General features: G+C 35.1%; 2 protein-coding genes across 4 annotated transcripts in view; one reads left to right on the forward strand and one right to left on the reverse strand.

The window, feature by feature from the left end:
- The first annotated feature begins 108 nt into the window (after positions 1–108).
- LOC123005439 lies at positions 109–2549 on the forward strand. The gene is made up of 3 exons (XM_044399194.1): positions 109–349; positions 897–1015; positions 1065–2549. Exons 1-3 carry the CDS (start codon positions 322–324, stop codon positions 1275–1277), a joined length of 360 nt encoding a protein of 119 aa, XP_044255129.1. The 5' UTR covers positions 109–321; the 3' UTR covers positions 1278–2549.
- The window catches only part of LOC123005433 (lutropin-choriogonadotropic hormone receptor), a 76612-nt gene continuing 59672 nt past the window's right edge, over positions 2427–19366 (reverse strand). Inside the window, exons 4-17 of one of the 3 annotated variants that reach the window (XM_044399180.1) lie at positions 16775–16846; positions 11923–12066; positions 11341–11412; positions 8844–8915; positions 6754–6822; positions 6393–6536; positions 5850–5990; positions 5732–5797; positions 5527–5670; positions 5136–5207; positions 4795–5081; positions 4374–4745; positions 2905–4322; positions 2427–2850 (exon numbers count right to left, since the gene is read on the reverse strand). In XM_044399180.1, the coding sequence (XP_044255115.1) occupies positions 2752–2850; positions 2905–4322; positions 4374–4745; positions 4795–5081; positions 5136–5207; positions 5527–5670; positions 5732–5797; positions 5850–5990; positions 6393–6536; positions 6754–6822; positions 8844–8915; positions 11341–11412; positions 11923–12066; positions 16775–16846 (3172 nt within the window). In that variant the 3' untranslated portion in view covers positions 2427–2751. Of the gene's footprint in view, positions 4323–4373; positions 4746–4794; positions 5082–5135; positions 5208–5526; positions 5671–5731; positions 5798–5849; positions 5991–6392; positions 6537–6753; positions 6823–8843; positions 8916–11340; positions 11413–11922; positions 12067–16774; positions 16847–19366 lie in introns of all 3 variants that reach the window. The other 2 variants (XM_044399179.1, XM_044399182.1) reach the window with 2 other exon arrangements.

The raw sequence follows: 19366 nt of genomic DNA on the forward strand, positions 1-19366 counted from the left end.
AACCTTTCCCCCTTTCCCTTTTTGCATAATATCTCAATAGATGACGTGTGTGAGGTGCAGTGTTACGTCGCCGTCGGCGAAAGTATGGGATTTTTCATGAATATTGTAGATTCGCAATCATATTTCGCGCACTACTGAAATTCACGTGGGCTGAAAAGTACACGAGCGCCACTTCAGTGAACGTTCCGTGTTTAAAATTAGCTGAAATTCTTATAAACCTTTATATCGTAGCACTGAAACACCGAAAATTAAACAGCTGTGCGTGGTAAACTGCATTTAATAACTCGTCGTTGTGAAAAGTGCTGTGACATTGAGGGAATAATGCCTTCGTTGTCTTCGCCAACACAATGTGAGTTTATTTTCGGTAATAAGTGTCGCGTCGGTGATTATTAATTCCGATAGAATTTTTTTACGATATTATCGAAGAAGTAGGACAAAACATTGACTCACGTTTGACGAATTTAAAAATAAATGGATTAAGAACATGTAAACATTTGTTTTAGTTTTAGGTGAACAACTTATTGCGTTCAATATGTGGTGATTTCCACACAAGTTGAATAACTCCAATAGTCGTAATTTCGCGATAATTTGTTTACTAATCCACCAGAACTCATTGACTTACGTTTGTGCCAGTGTGGCAATTTATTTTTACCAAAACTTAATTGAAAGTAAACAAACGCCAAAAATTTGTTTTTGTCTTGAAGAGCTTTTAATAAATCATTTTTAAATTGTTTGAAGTCAACAAGTTTTCCGTTTCTTCGAATCGGGCCAAAAAATATTTTCATTAAATTTGCTGCGATTAATAATTAGGGCACCGACGCTGCGTTTTAAAAATACACCTGTCTAGCACTTAGAAACTTGTAAAGTGCGCGCCTGATTCAAATCAATTTTCGTAGCGATGGATACGGTGTACCCGGAACCCATGTCGAGACTCCATCGGCGGGTGGTGCCCAAGAAGAGAAGAGGGGGCTCTTCAAGGTACCGTACACAGCCTGTAACGTTCTCAGAAATACAGGTAATTCCAATCAATCATTAACAAAACGTCCGAAACGATCGTTTTCCAGGAAGTCGACGAGGATAACATCGAAGATCCTATCCCGGAATCGACCACAAAATCAGAACTCAACCTCCTCAATAAGAAATTCGAAGAGTTCAAACGAACCAGAGACTTAATCCTTAGCAAAAGTGATACAGAGAACGTTGATATAAATAAAAATTCAGTACCTTTGTCAGTATCTAGATCCGCGGGTCGGCTGCCATCTAGACCCTCATTTTAATGTAAATTTCCCAGAAACCTGAAACTGGACATCGAGAAATTTTCGACTGAACTCAGTCAATAAATATTCTTCGAGAATACCACGAAATTACTTTCTTACGCGGGCTTTCATATTTTTAGACACAGTTCCTATGGAGAAATGCAGCGAGTTTTTTGTACATACATAGTATTTTTATCATTGTGTTCCTCCGACTCAGATCTTTAATAACGGGTTATTTGAAGAGATTAAATAATGCGCTAATCACGGGGCTTAATGCTTCGTAGCGTATTCATAAATACATTCATTATTCGCGCAAAGTATGCAATAAATTTTTTTTTTGGAGGTTGTGTGTAATTTCGTCAAATCTGCATGTGTTGGGGAGTTGAATGGTGGCAATTTACTGCAAAAATACTGCAAGAGAAGGCATACCTATCCATTTATTTTTAGCTGCTATATTTTGCCAAATTCGTTTTCATTTTGACTTATTACCAATTCCAGTCATGTTTTTTGTGAGGCAAAAAGCCACTTGTATAGCTTTTTTAACGATAACTTTCTTTTAAATGATAACAAAAATGGCAGCTAATTCACACACACACACATGACATTGATAAGTGCCTTTAATACACTGCCTTTTTTAAGCGTTGCTAATTGCATTTACCTACTTTGACCACATTAATCCCTTTTACAAATCGGTTCACCTTGGTCATGATTATTTTTACTTAGGTATGAAGAATGCTCAGACATTGATTGATTAACGATTCGTTTGAGTTTTTTAACGTTATTTAACTACAGGTCAGATTACAACAGTCCTGAACTACGTTTTGGGAGTATTTTACATGTATTGCTGTAAAGTAACAGGTTTGGGTTTCTTACTTACCATTGCTTTTTTAATAAAATATGGTTGATTAAATATTCCTTAACAGTTCAAAAATCATTACTGAGGAGTGAAGTAATTAATTTATGCATCTGAAATGAAAAAACTTATTGAGCAGCTATATTTTTAACCATATTAGCAATTCTAATGTTAAGTGTCCAGAGTGTGCTTGAGGATTGCCACCAATTAATTTCTCGATGTCCTTGATGTAAAATGCAGTTAGTAGATACTTAGTTAAGTGTATATTTTATTAAGTCTTTGTATGAAATTAGGAGGTAGATTTGTATACAACAATGTAGTAATAATATAATAACAGTATGGAATAGTTTAATTTCATACTTCCTATATTTAACATGGAACGTCTTTGTGTAAATAACATTTTATATTTATATAATATACTTTTGCGTTATAAATTATCACTTATTGTTATTAATTCCGCCTTAACCTAAACATATCACGCATTCTGTCTTAATCTTACGTATAAATCAATAAATACAAAACATTTATAGCTAAAATAGGTATATTTTGGTAGCAACACGCTCCGAGTCTTGAAAAAATTCCACTATTGTCCTATCAAAACTCAGAGCGCCCCATTTTGGTAAACCTAGGTACTAATGATTATTATCTGGAAGGCCCTGCTTCACTGGGCTGACTAGAATTATGAATCGTCTCCGGCGGGTGCAGCGTCACAATACTCTGTCTCCTGGCGGGGGTCACCGGCTGCGAGTGCAAAATGGCATACAAAGGGCCTTCACGCTCCTTGGACGGACTCACCAAAATGGCCGGCTGCTCGTCCTCCATCTGCATACTAGTCTCAGCAGCTGACGGAATGGTCGTCAGGAAGCGCACAGTGAGTCTTCCGGGGGACCCCGGTAAATCCCCCTCGTCCTGTATGGCACTCTGTCTTGTCAGTCTGGGTTTAGCCCTAATCCTGTTTGGCTCACTCGAGGCGCTCGAGCGCGACATCCGCCAAGTACTAGTGCTAGCAGTGGTAGCAGAGCCGGAGGAATCGTTCCTCGAACTCGACAAGTTTGAGTCTTGCGAAGTTTTCCGGGTCACGAGCCATGAAGAAGCTCTCCGTTTGGGGTCCAATAGTCGGAGCGGGATGCCGCAGTGGTGGTTGTGGCGCCAGGAGTCGGACCGACTCGAACTGAAATTCTCGCTGGAGGAGACGGAAGAGGCCCTCTTGTGTTGCTTTTGTTGGATTTCAGCGATTTGGTAGGTATATTGATCGGACCTCGGTCGGTGCCTCGGCTGTCGCCTCACACATAACAACCATCGAGCCTTACTCAAAAGCCACTCGCGGGTTCTGGTCTTTCGGTCAGTCCTTTGAGGAGGGGCACTTCTCTCGCCTAGCAACTTAACATTACAAGTACACGTGGGCACGTGGTCCTGTTTCTCACGTGATGACCGATCCGCTAAACTGTTAGTATTCGCCGGAGTTTGTCTATTACTAAAGTTAGAACTGTGTCTACAGCGACCGATTCCTCTCGTCACCCGACTTTCTTCAATCGCTTTACAAATCATAACACAATCCTTTTTGAACTGTTTTGTCAGAATTGCGTACAAGAAAGGGTTGCAACACGAATTCAACGGTAAAACAAACACAGTGAACACTTTGGCTTGTTCGAGGGAGATTAACTGCAAACCGAAAGCAGCCGTCAGTGAGAAAAACGCAATAGGGGACCAACACAAAAAATCCGTGAAAACTAACAACGCCATGCGTTTCGCGATTCTCGAATCGTTCGAGTTCCAGGCTTGGGAGCCCCGAATCGCACAATACATTTTGAGATAGCAGCCCATCAGGATCAAAAACGCGACTCCGTTGATGAACATGAGGAACACGACGTAGGTCAAGCTGGCTGCATCTTTGGTTTCAAAAGGGAGACAAACGGCGAATTTGCGGTAATCGGAGACGCTGAACAAGGGGAGGAGGCCCATGACGATGGCGAAGCTCCAACCGCAGATCATTATATAACCGGCGTGTTTTAGAGAAAGCCTTTTGTTCAGATGCATAGCGTGAGTGATGGCGTAATTGCGTTCGAGAGTGATTACGGCCAGAGTGTAGACTGACAGTTCCGAACTGAGCACACCCAAGAAGCCGGATAATTGACAACCGGCGGACATTTGCCAAGGAATTGCGTACATCCGGAACTCGCCGAGGGTGGAGGCATCCACCACTGCTAAGAAACCTGGAATCAAACAAAAATTGCATTTTCATTTTTTGCATAATGGTTTTTTACCTAAATAAATGCCCATGAAAAAGTCCGCGGCCGCCAAATTGCAGACCAGAAATCTCGGAACATCCATTTTGCCCCTGGAAAAAATCAAAACAAAAACCACAGTCCCATTTCCCAACATCGCACAAAGAAAAACAATCCAAACTCCACAACGTAAAGTCCACCAATCGAATAAATCTTGACACGGCAAAAAAGGACCTGGCAAAGGCAAACACTGGATTTTTCCAGGGGGTCCATCACCACCTGCCACCCTTTGAGCTTCTTCTTCGGCGTATTCTTCCATATAGGACGGAAAATTTCCAGGGTACGTGAAATCAGACCGGAGATTTTCCCAAATAGTTTCAAATTTTTTACCAAATTTGTGACTCAAATTTTCTAAAAAAAAAAATGGAAAAATGACAGAGAGATAAAATTAAAATCTTACGCTGTGATGGCCAATAGTCGTTCAAGCTGGAGTTCCACATGTTCATATCAATATCTTCAATGTCGGGAAAAACAATGAAATCTTTGGCTTTCGGGGGCGGATTTGAAGGAATCAGAGGTAAAAAAGCACAGCAGTGATAAGCATACGCCAAGACCAAAGTCTGGATGCGTGGAAATTCCTCCGGTGGTGGAAATTCGCGCAAATTAGGATTATTGAAAGTTTTCAAATGCAAGAGTCGTTCCAAACCGGCCGACGGTAAATGGGGGAAAACATTCTGGCCCAGATTTCTGTAAATTAGTGGCTTTAAATAAACCTACATAAATTCTGATAATAACACTTACAAATCCTCGATTTTTGAAATCGGGAGAAAAGCATCCGGGTGAATAAAGGAAATCTGATTATCTTCGAGATTCCTGCAATAACACGTTGTAAACGAAAATTGTAAGGCGCATTCCGGAATATGAAAAGTATTGTTAAATATTTCAACAAAGCATTTAGAAAGAAAACAGTGATGATGTAATTAGTCAACTTTATTTATGTAGTTGCAAAAATCGTAATTGTTTTTCTTCATTATCATTGTTTATTTATTTTTTATTCTTTCCTTTTCATCCAATCTTTTCTTTTTATATAAAGAAACATTTTTTTTTTAATTAACACAATGATTTTTCTAATTCGTTACGTCTCCATATTTTTAGGTTTTCCACTTATGTTGCTTTTAATGATCGCACTTACAAAACTTGAAGTCTGGAGAGATTGTAGAAGGCGTCTTGTGGGATGTATTGGATTTCATTGTGAGCCAAGAGTAGGTCGTGCATTTGGTACATGCCACGAAATGGCCTGTTTTCCAGCGACCGGATGTGGTTGCTGGCCAAATCCCTGAAAAAGAACCAATTTATTTAGGAGGACAAGTCGTCCAGGAAGCGGAAAAAACACTTACAGAACTCTCATCTCTTTGCAGTTGTTGAGGTCAGGTATAGTTTTAAGCTTGTTTGACTTGAGGTCTCTGCAAAGGATACAATTAACATCGAAATTCGGCTTTAATGTGATATACTGACAAGCTTTTGAGTCTAGGACAAGTTGTACACAATGTGGAAGGGACGGAAGAAATCCCTGCCCTATCCAACCTTAGGATCTCTAAGGCCGTTGTGCCGTTTAAGTTAGGGAACGTCGACAACTCTCTTGCCTCAGACAGAATCCTGCCAACAAAGAAGGATATAAATCAAATCACTGCCAAACACAAAGAGGCACGAAAAAGCTCATCAGATCTAGGGGAAGACGGATGAACCAGTAAAGCGTACAATGAAAAAACATTTACATGTTTTTTTTGGGGAAAAATCTTTTGTTTTGGAGATTAGTAACTGGATCAAGTTCTGGTTAAAGGAAATAATAAAAGCGTCGCCCCCCAATTACCAGCAGCGACATGATATGATTTTACGACGGTATAATAGCAAAGACTTTACAACTTCCTTAAAGTAGCAACTCCCATAAAATCGTCGAGGACACTTTTTGAAATTGAATTTCGAGTCGTAAAAGCAGACAACGTTCGAGTATTAATTCGAAGCGAAATGTATGCACATGAGGTAACATATAATACTTGCAGCTTTCGAAGTCGCGGCAGAAAAGAGAATGCGTGGGCGTCCACTCCTGTCAAAGGATTTCCTTTCAGCTCTAAGAGAGCCAAGGCGGGTGTCTTCTGCAATAATCCCCCACGGATATACTTGATGCGGTTACCAGATATCGATCTGCAACAATTACAAGTTCAATGATCGGCCTCTCTTAATTCATTTTAATTAGAATTTAATTTGGCTTTCTCGATTGAAGCGCTTCACCTGAAAATAACTGAGTTAACATTTTTAGATCGAATCCAATTCCGGAGAAAAGTCTGTAGTCCAGGCCGGGATAATCAGAAAACCGCAATATTCAACTGTTTAAATGAACATGAAATGGGGAAAAACTTACAGTTCCTGCAGTTTGGCGAGCTTCGTGACTGCTGCAGGTATCTCGGTTAGGAAATTGTCGTCGAGCTCTCTGGAAAGAATAAGTTTCTAATTAGAGGAGGATTTTCATAATTGTTTATTAAAAATAGGTTGCCCCAATACACAAATATAATTACACTAGTTTACAAATAATAACTTGTGTAATATACTTTTAAGCAAATTACACTAGGCGACATTTTTTAGTTTTTTTTTTTCTAACATGGATAAAAATATCTAAAAATTATCACCAAAATTCTCCATCACGTAAGGTTTTTTTTGTTATTTTTATTTTCATACAGTGGTCGAAGTAATCACTCATATTTACGATATAGACTGAACTAAAAAAATGCATTAAACCATTTCTAATTTTAAACTACACAAAATGGAATACTAGATAATAGATTGAACACAAATTTAATAAAGAAATATTTTTAAGAATTTCTTTTTTGTCTTTTATGTCGAATCTCATACATACCTTGATACTTTTTTTCCATAGCACTGATACCTTGATGAAAATGCTCTTGTTTATCACTTTACAGTTCTTAAGTTTTGTAAAAAGAAATCGAATCGAAAAATATACTTTTAGAAACATTCGGCACCTAAGGTTTCTTCATTATTCCAGATTTGAGGTTTTTCTCGGATTTTTTGCATCACTTACGAGTACTTTAAGGTAATTTTGTCTTAGATACATAAATGATTCATTTTCTTATTTGCTTAAGCGGAAAATAAATTGATTTGCGATTTCAAATCAGTAGTAAAAGATGAAATGTAAATTTATTTCCCATAATAATTTGTCTAGGTTAACGTTTATCAAAAAAATCAAAAAAAAAAATCAAAAAAATTATTAATCAAAAATGTGACGTGTTGAAAGTTTTTTTTTTGTTTTACCATTATAAGTCAGGTGGTGTGTTTTAAGACTGGTACCAAAAATTATGCTTGTTAGAAAAATCTCCTAGTGTTATTATTTTTATGTTTATTTTCCTTTAATTAAACAAAAATTATTGTTAGTTTTTTTAACATGTTTTTTGTTAAATTTGATAGTTTTCCTGCTTTCTGCACGAAGGCCTCCCAGTTAAAACTCAAATTGTTGCTGAATTATTGCAAGATTATCACCAGATGGGTCTAAATGGGTCTTAAAATACATTTCATTGAGTAGCATTTAGACTTCTTTTCTAAAAACTTATATAGATGTGTGCGTTTTCATCAAGATCAGAAGAGTTTTCGAAGATCGGCACAAAGGTTTTGGGATAAAAATATGTTAGGAGATTACTGTTGGACTGTTATAGCAGAAACTGATCCAAGAAAGTATAAACAAAGTAAAATAACTCATTTTTAATTTGTTGTTTTAGTATTTTTGTTAATAACATATTTCTTAAACGTGGCATGGTGGACTTTTTTAAATATTGTTTCTGAACTTAGTGCCCCAAAATCTATAAAAAAATATGACTCAGGTATAAAAAATAATTATAATTTAATAAATTCTTGTTGTAATTTAATAAATAAATAGACTTAACACGCAAAAGACCACGAAATTTCAATTTTTTTGTTAATTAAGACAACAAAGTTTCCGCAAACTCAAAGTTAAACATTCTTCATACACACCCAGTTTGTATAAACAACTTCACAGCAAATCCCACTACTGCCCTCACGTTTCGAACGTAAAATGTAAAATTTTTATCGCACATCCCAAATTTGGTTGAATTTTTATTGGCACAGATACTTATCTTTGGCAAAATTCGAGTATCATCACCTACATCTTCTCCCCTAAATTGCGTAGGTATCTCCCTCTTTAAACGAACCGCCCCTAGCGTTAAATCGTTTTCGTTGCTCCCTTTCCTTTATAATCCGAGCTGTTAAAGCTGCGTGATCGTTAAAACGGCCAATTTCGCCCCAAGTCTCTAATCTAAATATCGATAAAAATCAATTGCTAACAATTAAAACCGCCACGAAGCCACCAGGTGGTCCATCTGATACAAAATTGAGATAGTTTAACTCGAGTGGCTTTTATTAAGTGAGATGATAAAGCATTCTTGTTACGAGATTACACCACTATTGATTATGTTTGATACTTACAGGACTTTGAGAGACGTCAAGTTTGCAAAAGCTTCCTCTGCGATCTCACTTATCTGGTTACGTTTCATCAATCTGAAAAATAACACTGATTAGTGACAGTTAAATATCAAAGTTACAAAAGATCGATGGGGAGGCGGTAAAGCCCATACTTTCGGGATTTAGCTGTGCAAATTTTGACTGTAAGTTAAATCGTAAATCACGATGCTTTCACGAGATAGCTATACTGTGACTTGCTGTTTTAATGGAAATATAGGCCAAAACTTCCATTTGCCGCCGTAAAATATGCCCGAAAAATTCTGAAACGTTGAGACGAAATTAATAAAATGTGTGTCCAACAGTTTTTCAGACACGCGCTACAATATTTTAAAGTCTAGTCTTGTGTAGAGTAAATATCGAAACAATTTACTAGATGAAAAAAATCTCTTTCAATTTTTAACTCGTGTCACTCGTACACGCAACTTCCATTTGTCACAAATGCCAGTTAAAGTTTATGATACGCCACTGAGGATAGTTCAATAGAATTGGAGATACTTTGATCTAGAAATTATTGGAAATCTGTCGGTTGCTTTGAAGTAAAGTTTAATTAACGGTCGGCTATATTTAAAAACAGTTTGAAGCTTCTTCCGTGGCAATTATAAATGCGAATGAGTAATAAATTGCGTTATCTGATAATTTTCTATGTAGTTTAATAAAAACATTACTCAATTTATTTGAATTTCGTATTACACTAGAATTGCAAGCAAACAGATTTATTGTCGCAATACGAGCCTCTTCTCTGTACTAATTTAAATCCGAATTAACCCGAAACTGCTTAAAATAAAAAATAAGTTCTCGAGGGTTTGAGCTATTCCAATTGGTTTCAGTTTTAGATGAATTAATTAAGATTGCATGACGCATTACTGATTTACCTTGAATGCTAAATTGTGCACATGGTGTTGTAGTTTCTATTTTATTTTCATTCGATCTTTATTTATAGATACTGAATTCACAATATATACAAAAAAAAACATTAATTGTTTTGTCATACATGAATTTTTAGTCGTGTTCCAAGGTGAAAAAATCAAGAAAAAAGTTAAAAACAAACATTCCTGAATATGTTTTTTTATTCTTAATTTTATTAAAATCAATAATTGTTTCAACCACAATTTTTTTGTAAAAAAGGATATTTATATCTTTGTTAAAGTCGAAATTTTTCTTGTTTGTTTTACAAAAGTTGTTTATATACATTAAATTTCTTTTCAAAACAGAAATTTTTATTTTTGCCTTTTCTATTAAATATATAATAATTAATAATGATTATTATTATTAAAATTTACTATATCGACTGCAACTTGACGTAAGGTTAGTAAAAAAGTCGACTAATTTTATTATTTATTGTGAAAAGTACATAACAATGCATTTATTCTTACAAAATTAAATAATAGTTATTTATTATACAAGACGATAAAGAGATTGTTTATCTACGAGTGAAAAGGTTAAGTTCACGAGTAGATAAACAATCTTTATCGTCGTATATAATACAACATTTTTTCCTACAGCAGGACTTAAAATTTAAGAGAAAAAATAAAATTAAAAAAAAATACAATTTTTGGCATTTCTCAATACGAAACGTGAGATTATTTTTAACAGATTCAAAGCAAGTTTAAGCCTTGTTGAGTCTAATTCGAAGAATAAAATGTATTCAACTCGTTTGAGTGTAAATCAGACGCTTTATTCCACCTTGTAGATGATAACATTTGTAAACTTAAATGAATAAAATATGTTAAAACATTTTATCTACCCTTGCTTTTAGGTGTTACTTTATCTACCCTTGCGGTTAAAGTACTATACTTTATCTACTCAAAAGAGTTGATAAAGAAATAGTTTAACATGTGCTCTAGAAAAAGAATTATTAAATGTGACTTCAAATTTTCCGCAAACGAATATCTACTGAATTCTGGAACTACTGAATTCTGGTTTTTGGTTTTAATTTGGGTTGTTTTTAAAGGAGTTGGAACAAAATTTTTGCAGATAAATCGAAAATAAACATGTGATGGAATTAATGAAGAAAAAAAAAGATTTTTACAAGATATAGAGGTCGTAAAGGTAAAAACTTTTAAAAATATAATAAAATTCAGGCGAGTGGATTAAAACCAACGTATATATTTTTACCAAGAGATAAATAATTCGTAAATTAAGTCACTTGACACCAGTTCTGTAACACTTAAGCAATCAACATTTTAAAACCACTTTTAATCCCCAACGCCGTATAATAATAAAAGCACAAAGTGCGCTTTTCTCGTTACCTTAACAATTACGAAGTTCTGTCGCAATTGACCGATTTAAAAAGATTTTAAAACCCGCAGTAACTTCATCGTAATACCCCACTTTACGGCTCAATAAAAAACAAAGTGAATAAAACTGTGAAAGTCGTAATATTTAAAAGCTCTTTTTAGTGTAGAGTCGATTTTGAATCGTATGGCCGCAAACAAACAACAAATTGCGATAAAATACTCACAATACGACGAGTTTATCCAACGTTGGGAAAGCGGCTGGAGGGAGGGCGTTGATGAGATTATTTCCAATGTTCCTGGAAAATAAACCATTTAAAACGTGCAAATTTTCGGTATGAAAATTTTGTTTTCGGGCTATATCCGAGTGCCAATTATCTCCAATTGTGTCTCAATAATCGGTTTTATGGTAATTGAGGACGTTTATTTACGGTACAAAACAGTTAATGACGTGTTAATGAGAGTGTTTATTAGTTTTATTAGCGCATAAATAAGTGTAAAATGTCGTAAAGTATACAGTAAATAGAGTTACAGGTGAGTAGGTATTAGTGTACCAAGTGGTCGTCAATCTTGCTCTTTATGCTCCAACAACCACCTTGCCATTAATCGCTCGATTAAGTCCCATGCCAATCAAACTTTTTCTCAATGTGTACTAGCGATAATTTCAATAATTAGAACCCAGACAGCCAATTAATTTATTCAATTAGTTGAACGATGATAATTGCGCAAATTATCTCGACTCAAAGTGGTAGTTGAAGCTGCTGGTGTTTCCTGGTCGATAAAAAACACAGATTGGTCCTGGTACTCACAGGACCTCAAGGTGCGGGAGACTGGAAAGTGCCTCCGAAGGAACACCGCGCAGACGGTTGCCGTCCAGACGCAAGCTGCGCAGTGAAGGAACCTGCTGGAAAGTGGTTCCATCCAATTTCCAGATTTCGTTATTGCCCAGATGCCTAACCCAACAATACTCACTACATCATCAACATTTTTACAAAGCACTGCGACAAAACCCAACGCAATTTATCATTCAATCATTTCCGCTGAGGCACCTTTGATACAGACTCGACACGAACACGAAATGAGTGATGATAAATTGACACAGTTTATTAAAGTACTCACACTTTGGAATTTTAAGAAAACAAAAAGCGTTTTTAATAAACTGTAAATGTGGATGAAAAAAGTGAATCATATCGTACAACTGACCGCAAAAAATAGACAAACATGGAAAAATATGAAAAAAAGTCCTGAAACATAAATGAAAACGACTTTAGTCGACGAAAAAATTCTAGTCAAACATTTCTCGTTCGAAATTCAATGAAACTGGAAGCAGTAATGTGTGTATAACATGTATCTATTATCTATTGCCATTTTGCCAAATGGCCTAAAAATGTTCAACTAGTTTTTCGATGCATATTAAACAAGTTTAATGCATGTCGATGTATGTTCGAAATGCGATAATTGTGATAAACTCATTCAATTTACATCCTATTGATAACATAACATAACTTGTAATATAGAGAGACAAATCGATAATAATGGAATGATCGGGGAAAACATGGAAAAACGAAAAGAAGTTGTTTTGTTCCATGTGTGGGTGCTGTTTGGACTGAGATAAAATTGCTTCAAAGCCCGTGCATGAACCTATGAATACCCTCATTTGTTATGTATTTCCAGTGGTCAAACTTGCAAAAAGTTTCAATGTCAGATATTGAATCCGGAATTGTATAAAGCGCCCAGATCAATGGAGAGAAAGTTATTAGAAAACTTTTCCAGGGAATTTTCACTTTCCGTAAGGAAACTAACGTGACTTATGTTGATAATGGTAATAAATAGGTACGAAATAATTCAATTGAGTGATATTAGGTACATCCAACTTTTATTAATTTCAGTACAAAGTTGGCAGCACTGTTATAAAATAATGTCGCTATCAAAATGCAGGGTACACCCGATAACAACCTACAAGCAAACCGACGACGATAAATTTAATTGTTATGACCCATACGTGCAGTTCCACATTACAAAAATTATTTAATTAAAAAACGTATTTTTGTTTTGGTTGTCTTCATAAAAGTGGCTGTTAATGTCAATATTTACATTAATGGATGCATTATTTTCATAAAACCAAAATTAATGGAGCGTAACCTGAAATAATGTTTTGGAGCAAGGTAAATCCCCGGCTAAATTAGGTATAATTAAAGATAATGATCAGTTACCGACTTTTTCTCAATAAAATAAAAATAACTATGTTGCTATAATAAAAATAGTGATTATCATTAACATCGCTCGATATCGAAAAAGAGCTTTCGAAGTTAATCCAACAGTTAATGACAATTATTGAGAAACTTTTTCCAATTATGGTGAAACTGTGAGGTTTAATTTACGAGAGTTTGGTTTTTCAACGACTCCAAAAACTTATCAAATAATAATTGTATTTAGCACTTGTTGATAATAAATATTAAAACCATTTACTCTGACCTAATGAAGGCGTTTCACAATTAATTTATAAAACGTAGAGAGGTAAGCTGCTACTTTGATGATGTTATCATAAGCCGGTTTTCTATTTTCATTAAACGTTGATAGAAATAATAATTCGATACCACGTGTAAAAAAATTAGAATAAAAGCGCCTTTGAGGCCATGTTTCTACTCGTAACTTTGCGATATTAAATTTGCGTATTCAGTAAAAGTTTTCACGCAGTTTCCGTCCGAGTATGAGGTAAATCCGTTATAAATCAGGATCGTCGAGAAAAGACGGGCACTAGGTTAGAGGAATGCGAAAGACAAACGAGACTAAAACTAACAAACACTTCCTCTAGGAAAGAATATTTTATCCATTTGTGGCAAGGGTGACTATCGATTGGGATAAGGGCAAACATTATTTATTCTTATTGTGGCGCTGACTGGACAAAATTTGCTCTAAAAGAATCGATTACTAAATTTAACAAGAGCGAAAGGGTAGTTTGTCGCGGATTTTATTGATTTTAAATCTGGCGTCGCTAGAATTTTATTTTATATAACGATCGTGTGCTATTATGCCACCTATAAGAGTGTTCAACCAGAAGGAGTAACTAGCCATAAAAAGAATTAATTGGAGTAGTAACTTTTTATGGCTCGGATCGTAAACGGTGTTACTTTTTCTTTTCCTTTCAAGTCCGAGATAGAACCCAAATAAATTATCTCAACGTTCTCTAAATCATATTTATAATGATATGATCCCGCATTTAATTTCTTACTCGAGCAACTCACTTTAGTTTTGACACTCAAGATTTATTGCGACCAATTTAGTTAAGAACTTTTAGCCAGATGCGGAACCACATGCTTATGTGGGCGTTTAAATAACTTCAAATTTAATAAAAACGTTATCGTAGGAAATTTGTTTCGGATTAAAATTTTCCATCAGGATTAAAAAATAACGTGAGAATTGGATCACCGCCAGAGTGGTGTTGTTGGGTTGCATACTCATATTTAACTGCCGCCAACATAAAGGCAACGATTTAATGAATGGTATAAAGGGCACAATTATAGCGGATTAGTTACAAATTCGGGCACTTTGCTTTAAAATTAGCATTAATGGAGTTGTTTAAGTAAACGATCGTCCCAACCGGAAGGACGATTGTGTTCCGCAGGGCCTCTTTTCGGGTAATAAGTCCAAACTTAAAATTTAATTAGCCCCTAAGTTAGCACATTATCTTTAATGTATATCAGCACCGCTTTCAGCTAAGAATTGCCTATATAAAGTGGCCCAGTTAAAACCCATTATCTCTGTCACTAATAAATAAAATTAATCACATTAGAAGTATTGGGAGTTCTAACAATGATATTTATCTAAAATTTGTTTATAGTCATAATCCTTTAGGTTTTGCCAAAAAAAAATTTTCAAGATGGTGGTACTTCCTGTTACACCGGAAGTGAATATCAACTTCGTTATTTTAAATAGGAAGCTATGTTTTTATTGCATTTGCGGATAACTCAAATGACTTTCAGAGAGTTTTCATTATCCTTCCCTATATATATGTTTAACCGTTTTCGAAATATTCAGACTTTAAAAAAAAATTGGATTTGAATTTTTCTATTCAAAAATCGATAACTCTACCATTTTTTATTTTGTTGAAACCGTATTTGGGTATACGAGAGAGAAAGGTTAGATCTTCCCTTTGGTTTATTCATAATTGGAAAAATAATTAACAAACTGCGAAAATGTAGGGTTTAGCAAACTTCAAATACTCAGTTTTTCTGAATAAAACGCCCCAATTTTTTCTTCATTAAATGGAGGAGAATTTAGTTCTGCTTCGATCTATATTAACATTCCCTATAGTACCTAAGTATGTTTTAGTAACTTCTTTTGATATTGTGAGAAATTCATTAGCAATAGCTACTTTAGCATAGATTGTCATAAAATTAAGAAAAAAATAGAATATTAAAGTTATTAAAAACTAGATTAAAAAAATAATTTGTATTTTCGAAATAAATAAAAATATAAAATATAAAATTTCCATGGCAAACTATGCGAAACCTACCATGGATAGTAATGAATTTCTTCCATTGTAAAAAAAAACTTAGGTTTTTTTTGTTGATAGAGATCGATGCAGAATTCTTTCTATCTTTCATTTAGTGAAGAAAAATGAAAGCCTTGAATTTCAAAAAATTTAGTTATGGATACTTTAAATTTCCCAAACGTAACCTTAAATTTTGGAGGTTTGTTAATTATTTTTCCAATTATAAATACACGAAAGAAAGGATCTAACCTTTCTTTTTCAAATGCCCAAATACGATTTCAAAATAATTAAAAATGGTAGAGTTATTGATATATGGAGAGGAAGATGCAAATTTAAAAAAATTCAAAAAAGTCTAAATATTTCAAAAACAGTTAAATTTGGGTCTAGGAAAGTCTAATAAAAACTCTCTTAAAATCACTTGAGTGATCCAAAAACGCAATAAAAGACATAACTACATTCGACACTCGTATACCACAATGACAAATGTCTAGACAGCCATGCATAACACTCAAATTTCCTTAAAATTTCAGTTTGTGCTTTAGGAGTTTTCCTCGCCGTATTATGCAAATTCGTGTGTATTCCTTAAATTCGGTATTTTTCAAAGTCCGCTGAACCTCGGAGTTTTATTATCTTTTACTTATCGTGGTAGACAAAGACCGATTGATTAATTCTGGCCCTTTTACTATATTACAAACATGATATCCATTCGATTCGTTTCAGTTTCCCGCAAAGACCCTTTATTTGTCCTATCCGCAGAATCGCAGTGTAAACAGAAAAAGGACAAACACTGAATCGAGCAAACATTTGTGGAAACCGACTTAAAGATAAAATCGACTCTTCGGAAACAAGTGCAACATTCGTCGCCGAAAATTTGACAAGTCGGTATTTTTTTACGGCCCTTGAGGGCGTTTATGACTAAAGGTGACCTGTGATGTCATAAAATGTAAGACACGCAATGATATGCCGGACTAGTCCGGAACTCGAGCTGTGCATCGGCGCCACTCGTGTGGGCCTTTTTATACGTTCCAACTCATCGCTATTCACCCTTTGTTTATCCTGAAATTCAATATTTCTCGAGGCTTATCTAAACCGGACTTTGGAAGCAATCTCAAAAACAGTCCAACAGGAATTATCAGACGTGGCCGATATTAAAATAATTTACTTACAAAGTTTGGAGTTTGCTAAGGGGACGGAGGGCGTCCACGGGGATTTCCGCGAGGGTGCACCCTTGCAAAAGTCTGAAACGAACACAAACACTGATTATTTCACGAAAACAAGCAACAGACGCTCCCAAAAAACAACGGGTTAGCACTTTCAAACTTGGAGATTTGATTTGTCTCGATTTTTGATAGCTTCAATCACAATTTTCACATGCAAAAATTTGTTATTGCACCTTCAGACTTAATTGTACTTGAATCGTAATTTAATTATCTTGGAAGTGTCAATGATTCTCTCAGACGGGTTTGATAAATTTAAGTCAGTTTCAGTCTAGGCGGGTCAAATTAAATTAAATGGGCTTCGGTTAACCCAGGTCAAGAAGAGAGAATTTTCATTTCATTAGTATTTATTGTTGCCACTTTTTGTTATTATTTGTTTTTCATCAACATTATCGAATCATTAAGAATAATGAATGAATAAATTATTATTAGTGGTAATGACAACAAAAGTTGTGTTTATGAAATAAATTTTAGCTTGTAATACAAAGGTATAGCAAAAAAATTGTTAACTATAACTAATTAAGAAAGTATAAAAAACTGAAAAACAACTGTACTTTCTCGTATTACGAGATGTTTTCCTTATAAATATGAACCAGGTCAGGTAATAGTTATAACTTTTTTTTAATTTAAAGCCCTGCTGAGGCAGATTAGTTTTTGCAAACTGTTGACAGATCTGCATTTGCCGCATGAAAAATGCATTACTTGTCATTCCTTTTTCAGTATAATTTCAAGCTTTCCGATTCCATGTTGTTGAAAACATCCGATATTTCCATCAGGTGCTGCATATGGAAAGCTTGTGTCTACTTCTTGTCGCAAATAACAGTTCTAGGGAGATATTGCAAAGCAGCCAATTCCGCCACTTCAAATTAATATTTATGAGTGTTTTGCAAGCTTTTTACTCTCCGGTACATAGGACATGATTTAGTGATATATCCGAGAGCGGTTTTATTGTCAACATATTACAGGAGGATGATATTTATTGGTAGCGCGTCCTCAACGTGTTCAACTTGTAATACATGTTGGGGAGAAGAGTGCACACAACGTGCATTGTCCTTACGACCTCCCTATGAATTTATGATTTTATCTTTTGCTGCTTTATTTACACTTTATTGCGATTTCCACGTTGTAAACGTGATCCACAACGTAATATGGAATTATTGCACCATCCAGACGACCGGAAGATCTTCGACTTTTCTCAGGATACCGCAGAATATGCCACTGAAATAAACACAATAACAAAGCTGTAACTTGAAATGTACGATGCGCTTCTGCTACAACTTATTGTGGAGTAATATTTTTTGCGATTTTACGAAATTGACAAATTTGGACAAACTTGGTTGATTGGCTTGAGGCTGTGCTATGGTGACAAGTTGGCGCTTTTACCGTCCAAATTGCCATCATTATTTCAAATTTTTCCGGCGAGCGAATCCCAAAAGAAAAATGCTGTCACAAATTCGAATAACCAAATATTAGATTTTTCCGCAAGAGGAAACTCGTATTTATTTTCCATTAATTTTGTCTGGTGGCTATCGCTAGTCGTAATTCCTTTTTGATCACACATTACGTCATAAAATAAACGCCCGTATAAATGGAAATAATCTTGGCGTAGTCAAAAGACTTGAACTTTTATTTTCATCGTAAAGGAGGAGAAAAAAACTGAACAAATTTTTCTAAGTGGCTGTAAATAATATCGTTTCCTTCCCCAAATACATCCCTTTCTGTGTATTCTCGGCCTTTTCATTTGTTTGGATGTAATAACAATAAAAGTGAATTTATGCTTGTTAGGTAAAAGCCAGATTTTTCATTGTAAGGGTGACAGCTTTTGGGTTCACTTTCCATTCATTATCAGGTCCTTTAATTGTATTCACTTGCAAATTAAACCAGACCCGGGATCAGGCACTATGAAGGCCGACAATTAAATAAATCTAGCAAAAACAAACCACTTTTATAAATCTCCAAGTTCTAATCAGCGTTTTCCGAAAAATTAATCCTACGAAGCATTAAAAGCAATTTATTTACGATCACGTTTTTCCTGGTGGACCCACAAATAAAACAGATTTTTCACTCAGCAAAGATTATCTGAATTTTGTTATTTCACCTGCCGAGAATGGAGTGCAAAGAGAAGAGGTAATAAAAATTTTGTTGGGGAATCAACAGGTGGCATTGCAGGAGTCGAGGTGGTTGCAGGAATGATCAAACTGTAAAATTGTTACCTAGACACACTTGAAATTCTGGGGCAATCAATAATGACAAAACTAAATTTTGATTATTCGAGGTACGGAGAAAAAACTTTAATAAAAATATTCCACGTGCAAAAAATTCCTCACCAACGTTTTATGCATATTTTATTGTGGCGTCATAATATGTACCAACTTTTATTTTTTCATCAAAACTGGTTTGTTTATGAGTGGAACGTACTTATTTTGCCGGAAATGCAGAACTGTGTCATGAAAATATTAACATAAATTCGTTTTACGATTGTTTGCAAAATTTTTATTTCTTCCGAATTATGCAACTTTAATAATAAAACAGTTTTCCCGT

Source organism: Tribolium madens, unplaced genomic scaffold, assembly GCF_015345945.1.
Source record: "Tribolium madens isolate multiple individuals breed KSU strain unplaced genomic scaffold, Tmad_KSU_1.1 Scaffold_20;HRSCAF=117;Tcas5.2_LG4, whole genome shotgun sequence".
In the NCBI taxonomy this organism is placed as follows: Eukaryota; Metazoa; Arthropoda; class Insecta; order Coleoptera; family Tenebrionidae; genus Tribolium; species Tribolium madens.